This window comes from Seriola dumerili, unplaced genomic scaffold (genome assembly GCF_002260705.1).
Source record: "Seriola dumerili isolate Sdu_G_001 unplaced genomic scaffold, Sdu_1.0 BDQW01000018.1, whole genome shotgun sequence".
Lineage (NCBI taxonomy): Eukaryota > Metazoa > Chordata > Actinopteri > Carangiformes > Carangidae > Seriola > Seriola dumerili.
This window is the reverse complement of record NW_019174273.1, coordinates 913,545-932,963: the sequence shown is the minus strand read 5'-3', so window position 1 is coordinate 932,963 and position 19,419 is coordinate 913,545. Positions and strand designations below refer to the sequence as shown.

The following is a 19,419-nucleotide window of genomic DNA, read 5'->3' as shown; positions in this document are numbered from 1 at the left end:
TTTTTCATATAAATGTATGAGGGCTGCAACTAACAATTATATTATTATCAGAAGTGTGCGAGTGTGTGTGTGTGTGTGTGTGTGTGTGTGTGTGTGTGTGTGTTACCTCAGTTCCAGCTGTAATCTGTGGCTCCTCTCCTGCAACAACTCCTTCACAGGAAAAAGTGCTGAGCCCAACATGTACATCTGGACACACAGAGACAGACAAGCGTTTACACGGGTGTTCTTCTTCTTCACCTGGTCTTAACTGGTGTCAACTGAACAGACCAAAAGCCAAACGTCTGTCTTTGTTGAAGTTACAGTAACTGGAATCACCAAAAAGCAAACTTTTCCATCTTAGCTCAGAGGGACAAAGATACTTGGTAGAGCAATAAAAGCCCTGAAGAACATAAGGCTGTATATCCTTTCCACTGTAAAACATTAAATATGAATGAGCTGCTCTGGTGTCAGTCGTACCGTGCCCTGCGAGCGGTCCTTGACGTCATAGACGGCCAGTTTGACCTGGGTCTGCTGGTTGATGTTGGACTCCTGGAAGAAGGCGATGCTGCTGAGGAAGATGGGGTTACTGGTGCCCTGTGGACAGAGGCAGTCACACAGTGAAGCACTATTACTTCCTGACATGACCAGTTTATATATAAGTTTGTTTTCAGAACACTTCACAAGATGGTTTATGCTCAGCTTATACAGTTTTTTTGTTACAGTAGCTAATGTCTGTCTCTGGAACTGTGACAAGTATCAAATTTAAAAAGTAAAGTACAATATATAAGGGGTCAGAGGTGTGTGTTTTGATATCAGTTGGAAAAAACTCAAAAACTAAGTGTGTGAACAGTTCAACTTATTCATGTCTCCCTCGTCCTCCACCTTCTAAACTAACAATATGGGTGAGGGAGGTGAGGGTGGAGGCCAACACTCCTCTGCAGCTACACCACAGACTCTGTGGCCGCTCAGTCACACCTACCTTTGATCAGATCCCTCTCAAAATGAAACATTTATGGAAGCTAAAGACACACTCGCTGCTATTTGAGTGTGAAATTAAGACACAGGATCGACTGGGAGAAGAAGGAGTCTGACCTCTATGACTTCAGTCTGGGCGTGTTTGGTCCAGAAGGCCTGTGGTGGTGTCGTGCAGCTCACTGCTACAAAGCTGTTGGGTTTTCGATCCAAAGCAGGAGTCACCAGGTCTGTGCAGGCTGGACAGGAAAACACACACACACACACACACACACACACACACACACACACACACGCACACACAGCTTTACAGTCAATATTAAAAGAGCCCAGAGGCATGCAAGTAGGTTATTTGAAACCAATTCTGGTTCTTGTTTCACAAACTGTTTTGCCTGATCGCTCAAACTGAAACAAAGACAGGTTGACAGACTGTCTTGATAGTTATACTGACTGGACAATCATAATCTTGCCAGAGCTGAAAGATTGGTTGATTAATTCATTAGTTGATGGACAGAAAAATAATTTTATCGTTTTCAGTTATTTCCAAGCAAAAATACTGAAAAAGAAAAGCAAAAATGATCTGAAACCAGCTGCTAAAATGTGAGGATTTGCCGCTTTTCTCACATATTCACATAATCATAATTATCACATAGTCACATATTTATAATCATCAGCTTCAGCATCAGCTAAAAGCTTGTGTTACTCACCCACGCTGAACTCCAACACAGGCTCATCTGGGTCCTGACTATTTCCTGCAAAAAACAATCAACAAGAAGCCTAAACCTTAGGTTTCAAAACACAGTGCAGCTTCAAGTAATTGTAACATCGCCAGGTTCTCAGTGTGACATGTTGACAGATGAAGAGGAGCCCTCAGGCCTCATTGTGGCAGCTTCAGGACAACTACTATTGGCTCCCATGCAAGTTTAACACACTGACAGCAGAAAGTGTTTGTGTGTGTGTGTGTGTGTGTGTGTGTGTGTGTGTGTGTGTGTGTGTGTGTGTGTGTGTGTGTGTGTGTGAGAGTGTGTGTGATTTTAGTCTTAGTGGTGCTGCAAGATGCCCACATTACTGGCAGGCTGTGGTTAAACTGGGCAGCTCCTGTTATGTGTCAAATTACTGAATTAAATTCAAAGTATGTTTTTATTTTTGTGCGGACACTCTCACAGTGACACAGGGAACAGATTCGTTAAGGTCATACAGCACCGCTTAAATATAAAAACACACAAGAAAACACGATCAAAAATGAGGATAAAATAAACAAACCACTAAGTATTAAGACACAAAACATGATATTCACATACAAAGAAAGAAAGAAGGAAGAAAACAAACAAGGAAGTAGTTTTTAAGCAAAATATGTCTGACATTCTCTGGTTTCATCTTCTCAAATGTGAAGATTTGCTGCTTTTTTCAGTTTTATATCATTTTGAACTAAAAGTGCTTGAGTTTAGAAAAATGAGATGGACATTTGTCGCTGTTTTCTGAATGTTTACAGGCCAAATGACTCATGAAAATTGCTGTTAGCTGTTAGTAATCATGATTTTTTTACTTAAAATTCCGCTTGGATCACTTCAAAATATTAAGCCTGATATTCAAGTACTGTTTCTATAATTTATGTTTTATAACTTCTAGGTTTCATCTCAGTTTCATGAGGATGTTGAAATCTTGTTTTTGCCTTAGATGAAGTTGTTTATAATGAAGTTGCACAAGGTCCTGTTTTACTTTTCATCAAAAACTTCCCCTCACCTGCGAGCGCCAGGCCGATCATCTCATTGGACAGCTCGAACGTGTTGGCCCGGTACACCGACCACGGCCTCTGTGTCCGGGAGCCGCGCTCTCTGCCCCCCGCCATGCCTGTCCGGGAAGAGCGGGCGACGGCAGGAGGCCTGAACACACACCCTCACGCACACAGTCACACACTCCCATGTGATGTGCCCCTCTTTCTGCGTCGATCCACAGCTGCTCCAGAAAGCAGTTCACCTCTCTGAATGGAAGGAGACGGGAGGACAGAGAAGAAAAAGAGACTTCAATCTTATAATTAGGTATTCACAAGTTAGAGCAGACAAAGATGTGGGTTTTTGGGTTTATATCTATTACTTTAGTGGCATTAACGTATTACCCATCATACAGTTCTGCCGTGAATCAATATATGGTACATTATCACGCTCTGTGTTGTTGTTGAAGTAAGAGGAAATCTCCCAGCTCAAAGGGAAACTAGATAAAGAAAAGAAAACTTGCGGTTTTAACCACATGCATGACTTTCAGTTCATGGTGCCAATGTGCCATGTGCACACCTCCAACAGCAGAGAGGAGGGGAGCAGGAGAACAGAAATGAGGAACAACATGTAGAAAGTAAAAAACAAACGCAAGGCAGAGAGAGAGAGAGAGAGAGAGAGAGAGAGAGAGAGAGAGAAGACAGAGAGTCAGTGGGCACAGCTTGTAACATCTCTTAAGATCAAACTGTTAAGTACCAAAAGAAAATTTCAAGGTCTCTAGTGATGCAGCCTTTTAACCAGTTTTCCACCTACACATTCAACAGCATATGTTCATATAACTCCTCCTCACTGCTCCTACTTTTTCCAGTTTATAACTTATTTTACATCTTATTCCTGAGCTCACATTACCCACTTAAATCTGATCCAATTTCACTGATGAGGAAACTCTGTGCACAAACAAAGGAATATCCAGCTAAACACTTTATTGCGAGGAAATATGAATGAAATGAGAGTGATTCAGTGATTGTGCACTTCAGAGTTCATCCTCTAATGACATTACATTAAGGAAAATCTATTGGAGGATGCAGAGAGGAGTGGGTGAGCGTTCCTCGTGCTCACAACAGTCATGAATTAAGGCTTCAATCAGTCCACTAGCAGGTGAGAGAGCAGAAACACACTCTTCTGCCTTTTCTATCATAACATTTATGAGTCCCTGCTGACCTCTCTCAACAGAGACGGAAGAAAAGATGAGGAAAGTGACTTAAAGACAGCAAGATGGGTAGATAGAGATACATTTATGTGTTATGAATATCTCTATATACTGCATATTTATAGATGGGAAGAGAGAGAGAGAAATGGAGAGGCACGTGTCTTAGCATGCGACTGAGCATCATCAGTCAGTCTCCTGAGTCTCTGACTGCTTTCAGCTACGGCTCCTGTGTTTTGGTGGGAGCGCATGTAAGTGTGTTCATCTATTTGTACGTATACACTCATTTTATAAGGTAGCTCAATGATGACAGGGTTTTAGTTGACACTGTTCTAGAGAGGTGTTGATTCACCTATGTGGTCGTTGTGGAGGGAGCAGGTTGTGTATTGTGTTAAAGTGACAGGTGTATACATTATTGTGTCCTCCCCATTCACACCAATATAGTTCAACAGCACCGCAAACTGCAGCCTCTAAATTTATCATACACTTGAATCAACACAAGAATCTATTGTAAGGCTGTTGTATTAGATAACATTATTCTTAGTGTGGTGGACCTAATGAACTGGGTAAATGGGTACATGTGTATATGTGCGTCTCTGGTATGGTTGCTTGCTTCAGGAAGTTGTTTATTTGCATATGTGTGTGTGGTTGTGTGTGTGTGTTTCAATCCACAAAATTTGCATTTAATGTGCCTTTTCATGCTCGCTAGAAGAGCAACTCTCACCATATGTTGATGTTGCTAAGAGACTGTAGGTTTCTCATGAGGTCCGCTGCAGTTTGTGTATTTCTTTTCCTTTGTTATTTTCTTAACATCCATCCCTCTCTCCTTCAGTGTCTCTCCTCCATCCTTTCACCTGAGGTTTATAATCTGGCTCGTCTATTGTTGTGCTCCCCAAATCTACTATTCTTTTTTTGCTCTATTTCCTCCGCCCCTCCAGATCGTTTGGGATTCGTTTCCCTGGAGGTTTCGGCCTGTCCCACTCTTGCGGTCTCTCCTGCTTTCGTTGCCTCTGTCCCATTTTGTTAAAGAGCAATTAGCCTATTTGCAGCCACGCAGCAAGCACAAGGGACAGCGGCAGGCTGAAATGGAGAAGCACCGTGGTCTAGTTAGACAATACACAGATGGAGATCTCTACGGTCTATTTTGGTAGAATTGTGCTCTATTTACTGCAGAAAATTTTGTTTCACAGATTCAGGTTTAGGTCAAAGTTACAGTAAACACAAGTCACATTTAATTCTCACTAACAGACAAACAGAGATGATAAAGCCACACATTTCTTCTAGTATATGTAATTTATGGAATATTATACTATTCATCTAAGAAATGCTAACTCTAAGCTCAGTGTAAAAATGACATCTTTTACAAATGGGCCCACAGAGTGATCTCATTTTAACTGTGGTTCTGGGTTAATAGTTGGCGGCCTACTTCCTCATATGTGGTCCAGCACTGATCTCCTGGCAGTGCTGGATATGCCCCACTTTGGTCAACTCAGAAACATGTGCCCTACATCTGTCACAGCAAACATCTGGAGCACTACCTGGAGTCCTTTCTGGAAGGAGGAGAATCTATGTGCATTTGAATTTGGCCTTTACTGTACATCTTCATGGTGCTGGTGTTCCTGTAGGTCTGCATTTGTCTTTTGCCTTCATGTCCAACCTGTGACATAAAATTTTAAGTGGTAAAATCTCTCCATAAGTTTCAAGTATTGTCGGGGCTTTTCTTCGATATTGCACTATCGCAGGGACGTGACATGAAACAAGTGGACAGAGAGAGGGGGACATGTTCATATCTAGACTTGAACTGCGATCTTTATTAATACACGGTCTACGTCTTAAACCCCTTTTCCACCAGGACGCCCTGGAGTTGAAGACTTCTGCAAAACAAAAAGCCTTTTAAATATTTTCATGGAAGAAAGAATAATGGCACAAGAGTCTATATATCAAAGAAATATATCATTTTAAGTGTTTCAACTGGAGGAAGTTTCCCAAGAAACTTTTGAACGAGTCCATGAACAGACTTGAGTCCTCTCCAGAGTTCGCCATGATGACAGATAAAACAACTGCTGTCATAGTCGCTTTCCAGCATTGTAAAAATCCTGTCTGCGAGTGTTACAATGAAGCTGTTTCAACTCAGGCTTGTTCTGACTCACCACTTGAACTCAGGGGAACTTAGAGAAACTCAAACTTCTGCAAACACTCAACTTTCTGTAGCACCCAATTCCTGTCATTCCTCCAAACAGAGAGGGAAGATTTAGACTTAAGATTTTTGGGGTTATACATATAAAACTTTCGCAGGAGAAAAGACTAAAATTAGTACGGGAGAAAGAAAAGTAGAGGACAAATCATCATGAAGGAGGATGAATAAGTAACAGAGAAAAATGTTACGACTGGTCAACACAGATAAATATTTGTTGAGCAGGACACATACCTGCCCCGTCTGTGGAGGAGCATAGAGCCGTCTCTGCAGTTATTCAATATTAATGTATAAACATCAGGTCTGGCTGCAGGGAGGGAGGCGAAGACAAGCACACGTGTGCTGGGGCGAATACTGCTATTTCATAAAGAGAGCTGGCATACACTGTCCCACACACACACACACACGCACGTGCACGCACACGCACACACAGTCATCAGCCTGTGGGGGCTTTTAGCCGAGCTGCATGAGTGTTGTGCTGATGAGCAGAGACACAAGCAAGTAAACAGAAAAGAGTTGTGTATGAAAAGTCATAGATGTGTGTGTGTGCATGTGTGTGTGTTTGTGTGTTTAACCTTTCCTTGAACCTGCCTTGTGTCTCTGTCTAGCTCACAAGCTCAAAAATGTTGCATTCACAGTGACAAACATCAGGTGTTGAAATAGTGTTTGCAAAAAAGTGACAGGTTCTTGCTAAAATACAATTCTTATACCAAAACATGAGGAAACAGAGGAAACAGGTGCTTACACTTCCCTGTAAATAATCATCACAGGTCCAACCGACATCAGGCCTTCTTGTTGAGTGTCCCTGCATTAGCATTAGCTCCTGGGGGTAACGAAGCTAACAGTGAAAAAAAAAAGGAAATGCACTGCCATCGCTGGCTTTCAAATCACACTGAAGCAAACGTAATACTCACAAAGGAAAATGACCAGACTCAATGCATCTCTGGTCTTTGTTCCCAAACCTAGAATGAAATTTCCAGTCTCTCAGCCAGCTGGAGTCACATTTTCCACTCCCAAAGCCAAAAAACACCATGGTTTTGAGAGGGCTTAAGACTTCTACTTGCTTCCAACTCTCCTTATCAAAAATGGGTTCTTACACATCATCAATTTCAAAGCCCATTGCTTTTTATGGATACTATCTTCTTTGTTTTATCTTAAGTTACGGCTATGTGTTTTGTCTGTCAAACTTTTTAGCATCCAGAAACATATTTTCAGCACTTTTTTTTGGATACATCAAATAAGGAACTGTGGATTATGTGCTACAGTCTAAAGAGCTGATATCTACAAATACATTTTCCTGCTAACCTTCAGAAATCACACTAAAGCCTTTACTTTTCTTCTCCAGTTTCAATTCCCCATGCATCCTGAAAAGAACAACTCCACCTCACATTCATTGTAAATCCCTTTGTGTATGACCTGCAACAGACGACAGATTTAACACCTCAAATGAATGAAGTAATTTGGCAGATCTAGGAATTCACTATCTTGCCAAAACAGTACAAGGATGCAAAAGGAATATATATCGTGAATCGCAAAATGAGGAAATCAAACTGCTCTCCAAATCCATGGCTGAACAGGAACTTCACTGAGCGTGACAAGCTGCCATATAAGGGAGCATTGCGTGTTAGTGTATGTGTAAGTGTTGGTTTGTGAGTCACATGAACTGGGCCACACACACACACACACACACACACACACACACACACACACACACTGTATAGGTCATGGTAAACCCAAGCCACAGCTCCTGACACATAAAAACCCAAATCCAGGATTGGCAAAGTGGATTTTGGTTCATTAGCAGTTTAAACAGATCTTAGATCAGTAACGACAGCAGTTATGAGGAGCTTTAAAGTACGGTTTGATTTGAAAAACTAAAAAATGTCACTTTTCATTTTACCTGAATCTGTCAGCGTCTCATTTTATGCTCCTCTTTGCTATTTTGAGTGCATAAGTACATTCACACTGACCATTTTGGCAACATGCAGTGCATTATGAGTAGCCGGACGGTGCACTCATAGCGGTCAAACAGTTTAGTGAGAGAAACTCACCCTCAATACCTCAATACTTGCCGTCTTGGCTATGTAGCAGCGGGGGAGGGACCACCAACCTATTTTCAAACTTGTGAAAATGCCAACAGAGGAAGCGGCAGTGATGAACACAGCAGCATGAAAATTTAAGTTAGAAATGTTGAGAGTGTTTTCTGATGCACTATGTAACCAAGTGTTTTGTGCCAACCTGTCGCCGCAACTGTCTGTGATTAGTGAAGGACACAGGAAGCAGTTACAAAAATGGTTACAGTTCCTAAACCTGTTTTTGTTTGCCTCAGAGCTGCTGACAGAGGAGACTGAATGTGTGTATGAAGCTTCTGTCTAAGTTTCATCCTCAGGCAGGAAAAGACAGACTGGGAGAAAGAGAGACGGAGTAAAAGAGAGTGAGAGTCCAGCTGACCATACATGGTGAAACCCCATTTTCAAGCTTCATCTTTGCCAAGGGGCCTTTCACACACTGAAGTCAAGGCATCACACCACACTTATTTTTCTCCGCTTAAGTGTGTGAGTGTGTCGGGTCACATCTGTTCTCAGACGGACGACACCTTCTTCTAAATTTGGTTCTTCATTGACTCTTTTCACAAAATATCCAACAGCAGAGGAAAAATAAAATAAACATGACATGACAGAAATGTATTTATCCACTGAGGATGATACCGGATCATGACTGACAGCTAGTAAAGCACAGTTGCTTATAATATTATATCAAATGTCAGAATTACTACATGGGCTCTCAGTGTCAATAAATACCACTGTTTCTGCAACAGAAAGGAAACTCATCACTAACTGAACTTTTATAGGGTTCGGTTTCGGGCTGTAACTAACTAACTTATTGTCATGATCAATCAATTAACTGTTTGGTCTATTAAACGTCACAAAACAGTAAAAACTCTAGTTACCCAGAGCCCAAGGTGACGTCTTCAGATGTCATATTTTGTAAGACCAACAGCTCAAAAGCCCAGTTTACAATCAGAAGAAGAAAGCAGCAAATTCACAAACTGGAGGAGCCTGACTGAAATAATTATTTAATAATAAATAATAATAAATAATTCTGTCAGTTGGAACAGGTTGTAGCTGCAGCCTTAGAGGAAGACCTGCAGGCAAGACTCAGGGTATTAAAAATACTACAAACTCCAAGCTGCATATTTTTTATGACATTGATTTGTTAAATAATTTGAGATTTGAATTTGTGACATTTATTTTAAGGTATGTTATAAAGAGCACAGACTAAACTTGTTTGTCAACCCCACTATCAGTTTACTCAATAATATTTCAAGTGGCTCTCTACTATGTTTGGTCTTGCAGTATATTCAGTATTGGTGTAATATTTGATCCTGACTCAACATCAATAGGGGGCTAGCAGCTTTTCTTTTCAGGAGTTGATATAAAAATCTGTTTGGATGTTGAGAGCTGGATTTTCGGTCAATGTGCAGGGCTTTCATCTTTTTCAACTTCAGTGAGGATTTTTCATGTTCCTTTAAAGCTATATAAAGTTGTGTTACTCCAGGGTCCGGCAAACTAGTTCAAAGCCGTGTTCGGATTTCAAAACCAACTTCTATTCTGTTCTAAAATATGAAGCTTTCATTGGCTATGAGCAGTCGGTATGTTAGTGTTCGACTTGGCAGGTTGGATAAGAGTTAAACCAAACCTCGGGTCTGCGAAGAAGCAAGTTTCCATTACACAGCCCGGTCGTGATAAATCTGCACTGCATCACTGCGACTGAGTTCCATCAGTACTACAAGGTTAGCTTGGAATTTAAGTAGAGCTTAAAAGGGATTATGGCTGAAATTCAGTAATCTTAATGCCTTTGTACAGCTCAAAAATATTTTACTACAGCTCACAGCCTGTAGTACACAGAGTGTAATGAGTAGAGTGTTTTCCATAATGAATTACTTAATGTGAAATCACACCTCACTTTGATGGTATTAAATATTATATATTTACAAATGAATTGCAATGCTTTGCTAAATGAGACCATAGCAGAGAGAACTGGTGGCCTCCAGTGAGTTTCCATAGACCCAAAGTTGAACAGGAACCTACTGTATCTTGGAACACAACACAAAGCAAACCATGACATCTGCCCTTTTTTCCCAACCTTTTGCCACCCACTGTTCGGCCTGTAGGACGCTATCACTATGTACAACTTTCAAGCACTGCTGGGACAATGAAGACCTACATAAATATATCAATCTGTGATCAGTTTTGAAAAGAACACCCGGTTGTAAAAGTCCAGATACAGTACACAAGGAGGTAACATTGCATCCCTGATCCTCAGGGTGATGGTCTTCAGACTAAGAATCTATTCATCAAGTTATTCAGCCTCATCCTCTCTACAAGCTCCAAGTTCTGCACAGAGATCAGTTTAGATACAAAGACCTTGTGTGTTCATAGCAACAAATCACTGCACCCACTGTGCTCAGACTGACAAGCAAAACGTGATGAGACTGTGCAGCAGCTGTCTGACTTCTGTCTGTTATCTTGGGTTTCACTGGCAGTTTAGAGAGACCCTCAATAACACGTCTGTCAAAATATTACCAGCCTAACTGGTTTACAGAGAATTGTGTTATGATACGGAGAAGTGATCAAATCAACCAGTATTTGATTACAGATATGATAAGTTATCAAATCTCTCTCTCATGTCTCCAGTTATACCAGTGCAACTGAATAGACAACATCAAAATCAGTTTTCAAAAAGCACTGTTCATCAAGAAAACAGTCACAGTATTAAAATGTCCTTATTTCAATGAAACACACTTTATCCTCACATGCGTCAAGATGGCCGTCTGTTTGTCAGTTTGCAGGATATTTGTAAAACTTGTTGAAAGATTTCAAGAAAATCTGGTGGAAATAAAGAACTGATTTGTTTTTGTTGGGTTCTGAGACTCGACAATTTATCAACATTTTTACAATTTTCTCATAAACTACAGCATTTTAATGATCAAAACAAATTTGATAAGTGTATCTCTCTCTCTCTCTTTAATCATTGTATTTTGACTAAGTTTGCAACTAAAGCTTATTTCCATTACTGATAAATCTACTGATCATTTTCTGGATCACAATTAATCAGCAGTTTAGCCCATAATAAAAATAATAATTAGCTGGAGCCCTATTAATATGATATTTTGAGGGTGTTAAGGGTGTAGGCTTCTGGGTTATGTCTACTCACAGTCTATGGATGGGATGAAGGAAGGGAGGAAGTAAGCTGATCCAGGTTCAGTCAGGATGATCTTCCAAACAGGGTAGCAGAAGTTCACAACCTGAAAACACAAGAAACAGCAGGTTTGACATTTGAAATTACAACTCTAGTATAAAAAGTCTTTGACTGGCTCATTACAAACTTGTTTATGTTTGACAGTCCAAGATCTTTGCAGGACTAAAATGGGACATGAGATGCGTCGTTTCACATCCTGGACACTGTTTTGTCAATTATGAACATCGTGGGTCCAGTCAGTATTTAAATATATTATAGCTTATTGCTCACTTTCTATCATGGCATCAAAATGAAAAAAAAGACAACATAGAACAGTTCAAATTTACCCCAGTGTTGCTCAACCAAGCCAATAATAGAGAGTGTATGCGTGTGTGCGTGCATGTGCGTACGTGCCTAGGATCAGCATTAGAATAAAGCATGAATAATTTCTTTAGAGGAACAGAGCAGCTGTAGCCCTTTCACATGAAAATGAGCATTGCCCACACCCTAACACACACACACACACACACACACACACACACACACACACACACACACACACACACACACACACACACACACACACACACACACACACACACACACACAGCTATATTGAGTTTCTCCCCCTCACTCAGTCTTGACACACCACCACCTATTCCAGGAAAAAAAATCACAGCTCACAAAAAATTGGCAAAGTTTCCAAGAGGATCCTGGACATATTAAGACATTTAAGTTATTGCTTTTCTTAAATTCATATATAGCATATTTGTTGTCTGCATTTTTTCTTCAATGGCTGTATTTACATTCTATATATATCTCTCTATCTACCTCTCAAGGCTGGATTAAAATTGACTTCACATTCACGAGTGATTCCTAGGAAACAATGCAGTCAATGTCTTTACAAAATGCAAACCCAGGTTTTGCTGCTGCTTCCCCCAGTAAAAGAATTCGGCTGACGAAACTCGGGGCAGCTTTTGTTGTGATAAAACCACAGGAAAAGCATTTGTCATTACAGTTAGCGCTAACGACATCGCTCATAAAAAATGATTGAAAATGAATGAAAAACAGACTACAATTAGCACTTTGCAGTTGTGTGACTCCACCAACCAGTTGAGCTGCAGCATACATTCATGTCTGTCCAGACTCATATAATATAAGACTTTGAAGGAATCAAAGTGTTTTAAATTTTAGATTAGATAAAAGATATATGTATTTAATTATACAGCTCCCTTTTCACCATTTTCTCATATTTTATAGCCCAAACTGAACTTATGTACAGCTGATGTTACCGGCTCCTGTAGTATTAAACTTTACTTGCTGTTTCCACGGTAGCCACAGATGTCACCAAATCAACCAGGAAGTGTAAAGTGTAATGTTCCAGCAAAAGCAAGACAAAGTGAGACACTAATGTGTAATCATCTGCGAACGGCAAAATATTAATGGTACAAAAGGAGAGTACAAACCTCACTCAGTGTATGTGTGTGTGTGTGTGTGTGACACTGCTTCTTGCTCAAGTTGGCATCACTTCCTTCTGTTGTTTCAGTAAGTGTCTTAAAAGAGTCGCTCTGGCTGACAGTGGTAACTATGTGTTCATGGGAAAGAACACTTTTAAATAAAAATAACCTCCGTCTGCTTTGAGCTGCAGATATTTCATGTCTCTCTCTGCAGCATTAGCATGAACAAAAACTAAAAACAAGTCTTAAGCCATAAAAAGCCACTCAACGAAACTGAGGTTGGTTCACAAAGATAGAGGTACAAGCATGCACACACACAGACACACAGACACACAGACACACAGACACACAGACACACACACACACACACACACACACACACACACACACACACACACACACACACACAGTTCCCCAATGAAGAGAAACTCTGCAGCTACAAAAGTCAAAATCACTTTCACTCTTCACTGAACTTAATAATTCAACAGATCATTTTATTGGTTCCAGTAAAAATCATCTAATATAATGAGACATTAGACTAGATAGCTAATGCATGGATAACGACTTGATCTAAAGATCTAACATTGACGGATTTCCTGCCATGCAGCATACCTGGCACCAAAAATTAGGGTTAACATTGCAAGTATATCAAAAGCAAATGTGCAGGATGCCAGTGAAGATGAGTGAATTTTCACACGCTCAAACTCATTTCTGGTGCAGCTGTAAGAGTCGGCGTGGGTTTAACAAAAGACGGGCCTGTGTTGCGGTCAAACTTGACGCAGGAGACAAAAAGAAAAAAAACACCAGTCTGCAGAGACATGCTGAAAACAGAAGTGAGCTGGCAGGGTTGAGTTACGGGTCTCTTTTTGACTGCCTCTGAGGAAAAACTGCAAGCCTCAGTTCCCACAATATGAAGGAAGTAATCAATGAAGACTTGCTGATGAAGAACAAAAGGTTTAAGACACTGGTTCCACAAGACTGATTAAGAATAACAAATGATGTGCTCTCTCTTGTTTCCTTTGGGATGTATGGAAACAAAATATCTTCAAGGATCCATTCTGATAAAATCACAGATGCCTCCGCTCTCACCTTTTCGTCTTTTCTTTGAAAGGAAACACTCGCTTGATTCAAGTCAATTTTTAAAGTGACTTTTGTTTGATAAAGTTCAGCGAGGAAACACCACCAAACAGATCCACATCATCATGACCTCATCTGGTCTGAATCATTAGTCAGGAGACAAAAACTCTAAACCAGTGAGTCACCTTGATGAAGTCACATAGTCTCATTAGAAAAGCCAGTAAGCGCAGGACTAGCTTATTTCCATTTGCTTAAAATAGTTATTTAATACTGCAGGAATCTGTTCTACTACTCTGCTCTACAAGAGCAAAAGTACAACATTTCAGAGCAACATGCTTGAAGTGCTTCTCGTAAAACCTCGAGAAAATATCAAATAATACAGAAAAGGGCAACTTAAGCCTTTAAGAATGACAGCAGCGAAACATGCAATGTAACAGGTCTGTTTCATACCTTTGCATGAGAGGCCAGTGATTGAGTTTCAGCCATCCGTGTCACAGTGATGCTGTTTGCCAGGATGGACATTTGTCTGCCTCATTTGTATGAGGCATCGTGTTTAACATCACAAGGCTGCAGGGCGCTCTCACTAAAAAGAGACATACTGTGACAGTAATGTTGTCTGGATGAGGCCTGTACACCCGTATCTGCCTTGGCAAACTGACCAGTTGGTGTGACACAGCCTTTTTTCAGTCTGGCTGAATTTCAGAGTCAATGGTTTATATTTTCATTTCACACTGTAAACATGTCTCTGACCAAAGGGCAGCTCCAAAATATGATATACCTCTCATATAAACAGCAAAAAATACTGATGAGGTAAGGGGTTTAGAGATGATTGTGCCTTGATCATAGATGCAACAAATAAACTTGTATTCCTATAACAGGTTTTCCACCAAGCCCAGGCCTAAGTTGATCACCCGCTCAGCCTAAGCATCAGGGATTTTGAGGCGGCTCGGTCGACCCCTCAGCCCGAGGTTGACGAGGCAAAGTCTGCGAGTACTCCATCCTTGGTAACTGTTACTCAAGTTCGAATTTCCATGTTCCCACTAAGAAATTTCAACTGGAACGCCTCGTCTTAGTCGGATTTCGGGCTGGAAAAGTCGGAGGAACCTCACCAACCCCAACCTAAAAATCCAAGATGGCCGCTCAGCACATCAACAGAAGCGAAAGCTGTAATAATATCCTGTTTATTAACACATGATTAACTTAATCATGAAACCATTTTCAAAATTGATTAGTTGTTTAAGTCATTGTTTTTCAGCCAAAATTCACATCTGTTTTATGTCATTACAAATGTATAAATTGAGTTTATTTGGGTTTTGTTCCAACAAAAAAGCAATTTGAAGACAGGCATGTTTCACTATTTCTGTCATTTAAAACCAAACAATAAATTGATTAACTGAGAAAATTGTTAACTGCAGCCCTATTTTGAGCCACTCTGTCAGTACAACAGCTCGAGCTATACCATTTATCTTTACTCATGTCACATTCTCCTGTCTTATAAATTCTCTGTCTCGAACTGCCTGTCTGCAGAACGACAGCACTTTAATCCAACATCACTCAAAAGTGAAAGTCACCTTAGAAGTCATTCACCTGCCTCTTCACTGCATTGACACTGTAACTCGCTGTAAACCATGGGACAAGTCCGCATTCTGTATCTTTCATGTCTCAGTGCAGCATCGTTTTACTTCAGAAGTCCAACAAGTAATACCAGGACAGGTTCAAAGATAACTGATTAGCATACAGCATGATGGTGCATTTTCTCCCTATTGCCCAAACATAGATCAGATGTCACAGTCACAACATAAAAGCAGCATCACAGTCCGATTGTGTGTGTTTCAGGGTGATGATGATGGCAGCCTGAGTTTACACACATACCCGAGGACGTCTGCTCCGCTCTGTCTGCTGCCGATGGATGTAAACAAACTCACGCTGTAGACGCCGTCACGAGGCAAAGAGACTGCAGCCAGCCCTCGCCCTCTCCTCTTCCTCACCCTTTACTCTCTCTCTCTCTCTCCCTCCCTCTCCGACAGCTCGCTGCTTCCAAAACAATCGAGGCAATTAACTCTTTCCCTGCCTGGCCTGCAGCAATGGATGCATCGATTCCTAGTGGAAGATGTGATGTTTCTGCAGCCTGTCCTCATGGGGTGGACAAAATAAAAGAAACACCTGTCAGTAAAACACAATACACTTGTAGCAGCACCACAAACTGAAGCCTCAGGTTCAATCAACACCTCTCTAAAACTATTCTTAAATATTAAATATTTGTGTGATTTTTGTGTCTTACATACGTATGCATGGCTCTGTAGAAACCAGAAAGACTTTGTAGATATCAGCTTTAAAACTGCATCAAAGCAACATCATTTTTTGCAGGATGGAAATTTTTGATGCATCAGACATTTTTTGCAGTGTGGAGCTGGCTTGTACACAGAAACCATAGGGACACAAATCACGTTTTTTGCCATGCTCCATGTGGTGGTCCCATCTTTGGTAGCACGCACGCACGCACGCACGCACACACACACACACACACACACACACACACACACACACACACAGGTTCCACTCTTCTTTTTGATGCTTCTCCATTTTCCCCTGTGCTCATCAATAATTAAATGGACAGTTGCATGAGCGCCCAGCATCAGCAGACCAGTGTGTCTGTGTACTGTTAGTGCACCTCAGCTGAAAATGGAGTTGTGCATGAAAAGGCATCACACACACACACACACACACACACACACACACACACACACACACACACACACACACACACACACACAACATCCCTTTGAGTGTGTGTGTTAACATATGGGCTTACATTATAAATCGCTAAAGATACATCAATACAACAGATACTGGGAAAGGTTAATAATTAATCATTAAGTTGTCAAGCATATTTATATTATGTTATGTTTCAGTTCATTTTTTGTCTCAATTCTCTGTTCTTTGTAATTTCCAACAACTTTGATAATCATTTATCGTCATTTCTTAACAAAAACTGTCAAAAAATCACCAGTTTCTGCTTCTTAAACATATATTTTTTGGTTTTCTTACTCTATCAATAATAGTAGAGTGAACATCTTTTGGTTCTTGACTCATCTGACGAAGTTATCATGGGGAATTTGTGATGGGCATTCTTCAATATTTCTGACACAATACTACATAATTACTAGCTGCAGCCCTCCTTTTGTTTAAATTGTATTGTTTCACTTGATTTTATATGTGTACTTATGGGACTATCTGTTCTCCTTATTGTGTAACTATTGTGTTAACAGTTTTGTGTTAAAAATAACCCAAAGAGACTGATGGGTTATGGAGCGATCCATTTTGGTGAAGAGGATGATACAGCTCATTAACGACCCACTGAATGTCTATCCTCCACATTATGCAATCTTTATGCTTCTCCTCCTCCGTCCATCTAAAACAGACGGGCAATAAGACGCAGCAAGTGGCTAACATCTGTCGCTAACGTCACACGCGTGCTCACTGTGTACAAGGAGGAAGGATGAAGCAGAGGAAGACACAGATGAGGATGAATCAACAGGCTTCTGCTCGACCCTCTGGAGCTGAGTGGGAGAGTTTGGGAGAGTTTGATGAGTCATCACACACACACACACACACACACACACACACACACACACACACACACACACACACACACACACACACACACACACACAGGATACAGAGGAATACACTAACTCTGTGATTTCAAGTCAAATCACAGTCCATCAATACAGCTACGACAGTGTTAGTTTCTGCAACTAAATACGATTCACCTCTCATCTGAAATCTGTTCAATCAACACAAACAACAACAAAAGTCACTAGGGATTAATAGATTAGCTAATTAATCAATTAGACAACAGACAGAAAATTCACCAGCCACCGTTTTACTAACCAATTAGTTATTTCAGTCGTTTTCCAAGTAAAAAAGCCAAATATTCTCTGGTTCCAGCTTCTCAAATGTGAATATTTGCTGCTTTCCTCTGTAACAAATGTTAGTAAACTGAATATATTTGGGTTTTAGACTGTTAGTTGGAAAAAGCAAGCGATCTGAATAGGTTTCCTTGGGCTGTGAGAAATCACGTCGGTGTTTTTCTCTATTTTCTAATATACTATAGACACACCAATTAAATGTAATGCAATAATGAATTGCTGCAGCCCTAAAAATTATCTTAACAGTCTAATTACAGATTCCCAAGATAGTAGTAACTATATGGAAAAATCACCAACCAGATTCAAACCAGTGCACAGTGCCATGATAATATTGTCAGAGTAGAAAAGCCTGTTGAACATTCACCTCATCTCTCAAAGTGCCAGTTCCTGTGTCCTGTGTCAGTATTTAAACTTACAGCTCTGAGCCAAGGACAGACTGATGTTTGGGCTGAGGAGACAGAGAGTGACAAGCAGTGATTTATCTGGAAGTGCAGGAGGAAATGGAAATAGTGACGTTTTCCATGAGTACAGCAAGTAAAAACCAGAATGGGAGAAAGTGGCTTTGGATGGTGCAAAGCAAAGGTGCAGGAGAATAACTTTTTGAGCTTTTTCAAAATAAAGTTTCTTTGAGTTTTTTCATATTTGATTTGAATTAGGCATTTCCTGATCAGATAATTACAAAAACTGCAAATTTGACAAGACATTCAAGCTTTCGGTATGTGACAGTTTGATATGTGGCTCTATGAACGCATTTTCCATTTACCATAAAAGTACTGAGGTTTACCCAGAACTACCTATATCCTTATCACTTTTTAAAATAATTTAAATGCTAATATCATACTGCTATAGAGATGAGTTTTTTCTATTTCACTCAGGGACATAATCTTGATGTGTATATCTGCTAAATGAATCAAAAAATGGTCAATGACCTCTTATGTTTTTTTTCAAGAATGCCAAATAACAATATGTAAGGATTATGCTATCACATTCTGAATTATTGTCTACTATGTTACCTGCTACAGTTTATATCATACATTAACTTGATTTAACTTTGCTATCATTTTCTTACAGTCTTACAGTCAGTCTTACAGTCAAAATTCAAATCTCAAACCATAAAAGAACTGGCAAGCATCACAAAGTTTGTTTACCGGGCACCAGGACAAAGGCAAAGCTTTACAACACTCCCAAGTGAAACCATCTTCAGTCATAATGTAAAATGTGGTTATACATATCAAGTCAGCTCCACATTGAAAGCTTAATTTTCAAACAGGTCACTCTCCTCCTCATGAAGAGCATCATCAGCTCTTTGAACTCAGTGTCCAGCTGACCTTGACTCCTGCACAGATGAAACTCAAAACCAGCCTTGGAAAGCAGAGGGACTGCAGTGAACAGTGACGACAACATGCAAACTCTCACACAGACTCAGCACATGTGTACATCCACAGTCAGCATCCAGAGAGGGCATGCTGCACACACACACACACACACACACACACACACACACACACACACACACATATACATATGTACACTCAGCAAAATCAGTATACTCACACATTATACTGCAAAATCACATATTTAGTGTGTGTTTAACAGGATGATTTCTAGGTGAAAGATCATTTGCATATCATAAAACAAGAAAGGCAAT

The 19,419-nt window shown here is 40.3% G+C and overlaps 1 protein-coding gene across 13 annotated transcripts in view; it reads right to left on the bottom strand.

Annotated features, from left to right (window-relative positions):
- The window catches only part of LOC111232154 (type I inositol 3,4-bisphosphate 4-phosphatase-like), a 41,224-nt gene that overhangs the window by 21,214 nt on the left and 591 nt on the right, over positions 1-19,419 (bottom strand). For 11 of the 13 annotated variants that reach the window (XM_022759565.1, XM_022759589.1, XM_022759612.1 and 8 more), the window contains exons 2-7: positions 11,282-11,372; positions 2,695-2,932; positions 1,659-1,703; positions 1,072-1,190; positions 457-573; positions 107-186 (exon numbers count right to left, since the gene is read on the bottom strand). In XM_022759565.1, coding sequence (XP_022615286.1) covers positions 107-186; positions 457-573; positions 1,072-1,190; positions 1,659-1,703; positions 2,695-2,800 — 467 coding nt within the window. In that variant the 5' untranslated portion in view covers positions 2,801-2,932; positions 11,282-11,372. Of the gene's footprint in view, positions 1-106; positions 187-456; positions 574-1,071; positions 1,191-1,658; positions 1,704-2,694; positions 2,933-11,281; positions 11,373-18,135; positions 18,154-19,419 lie in introns of those variants that run through there. The other 2 variants (XM_022759548.1, XM_022759556.1) reach the window with 2 other exon arrangements.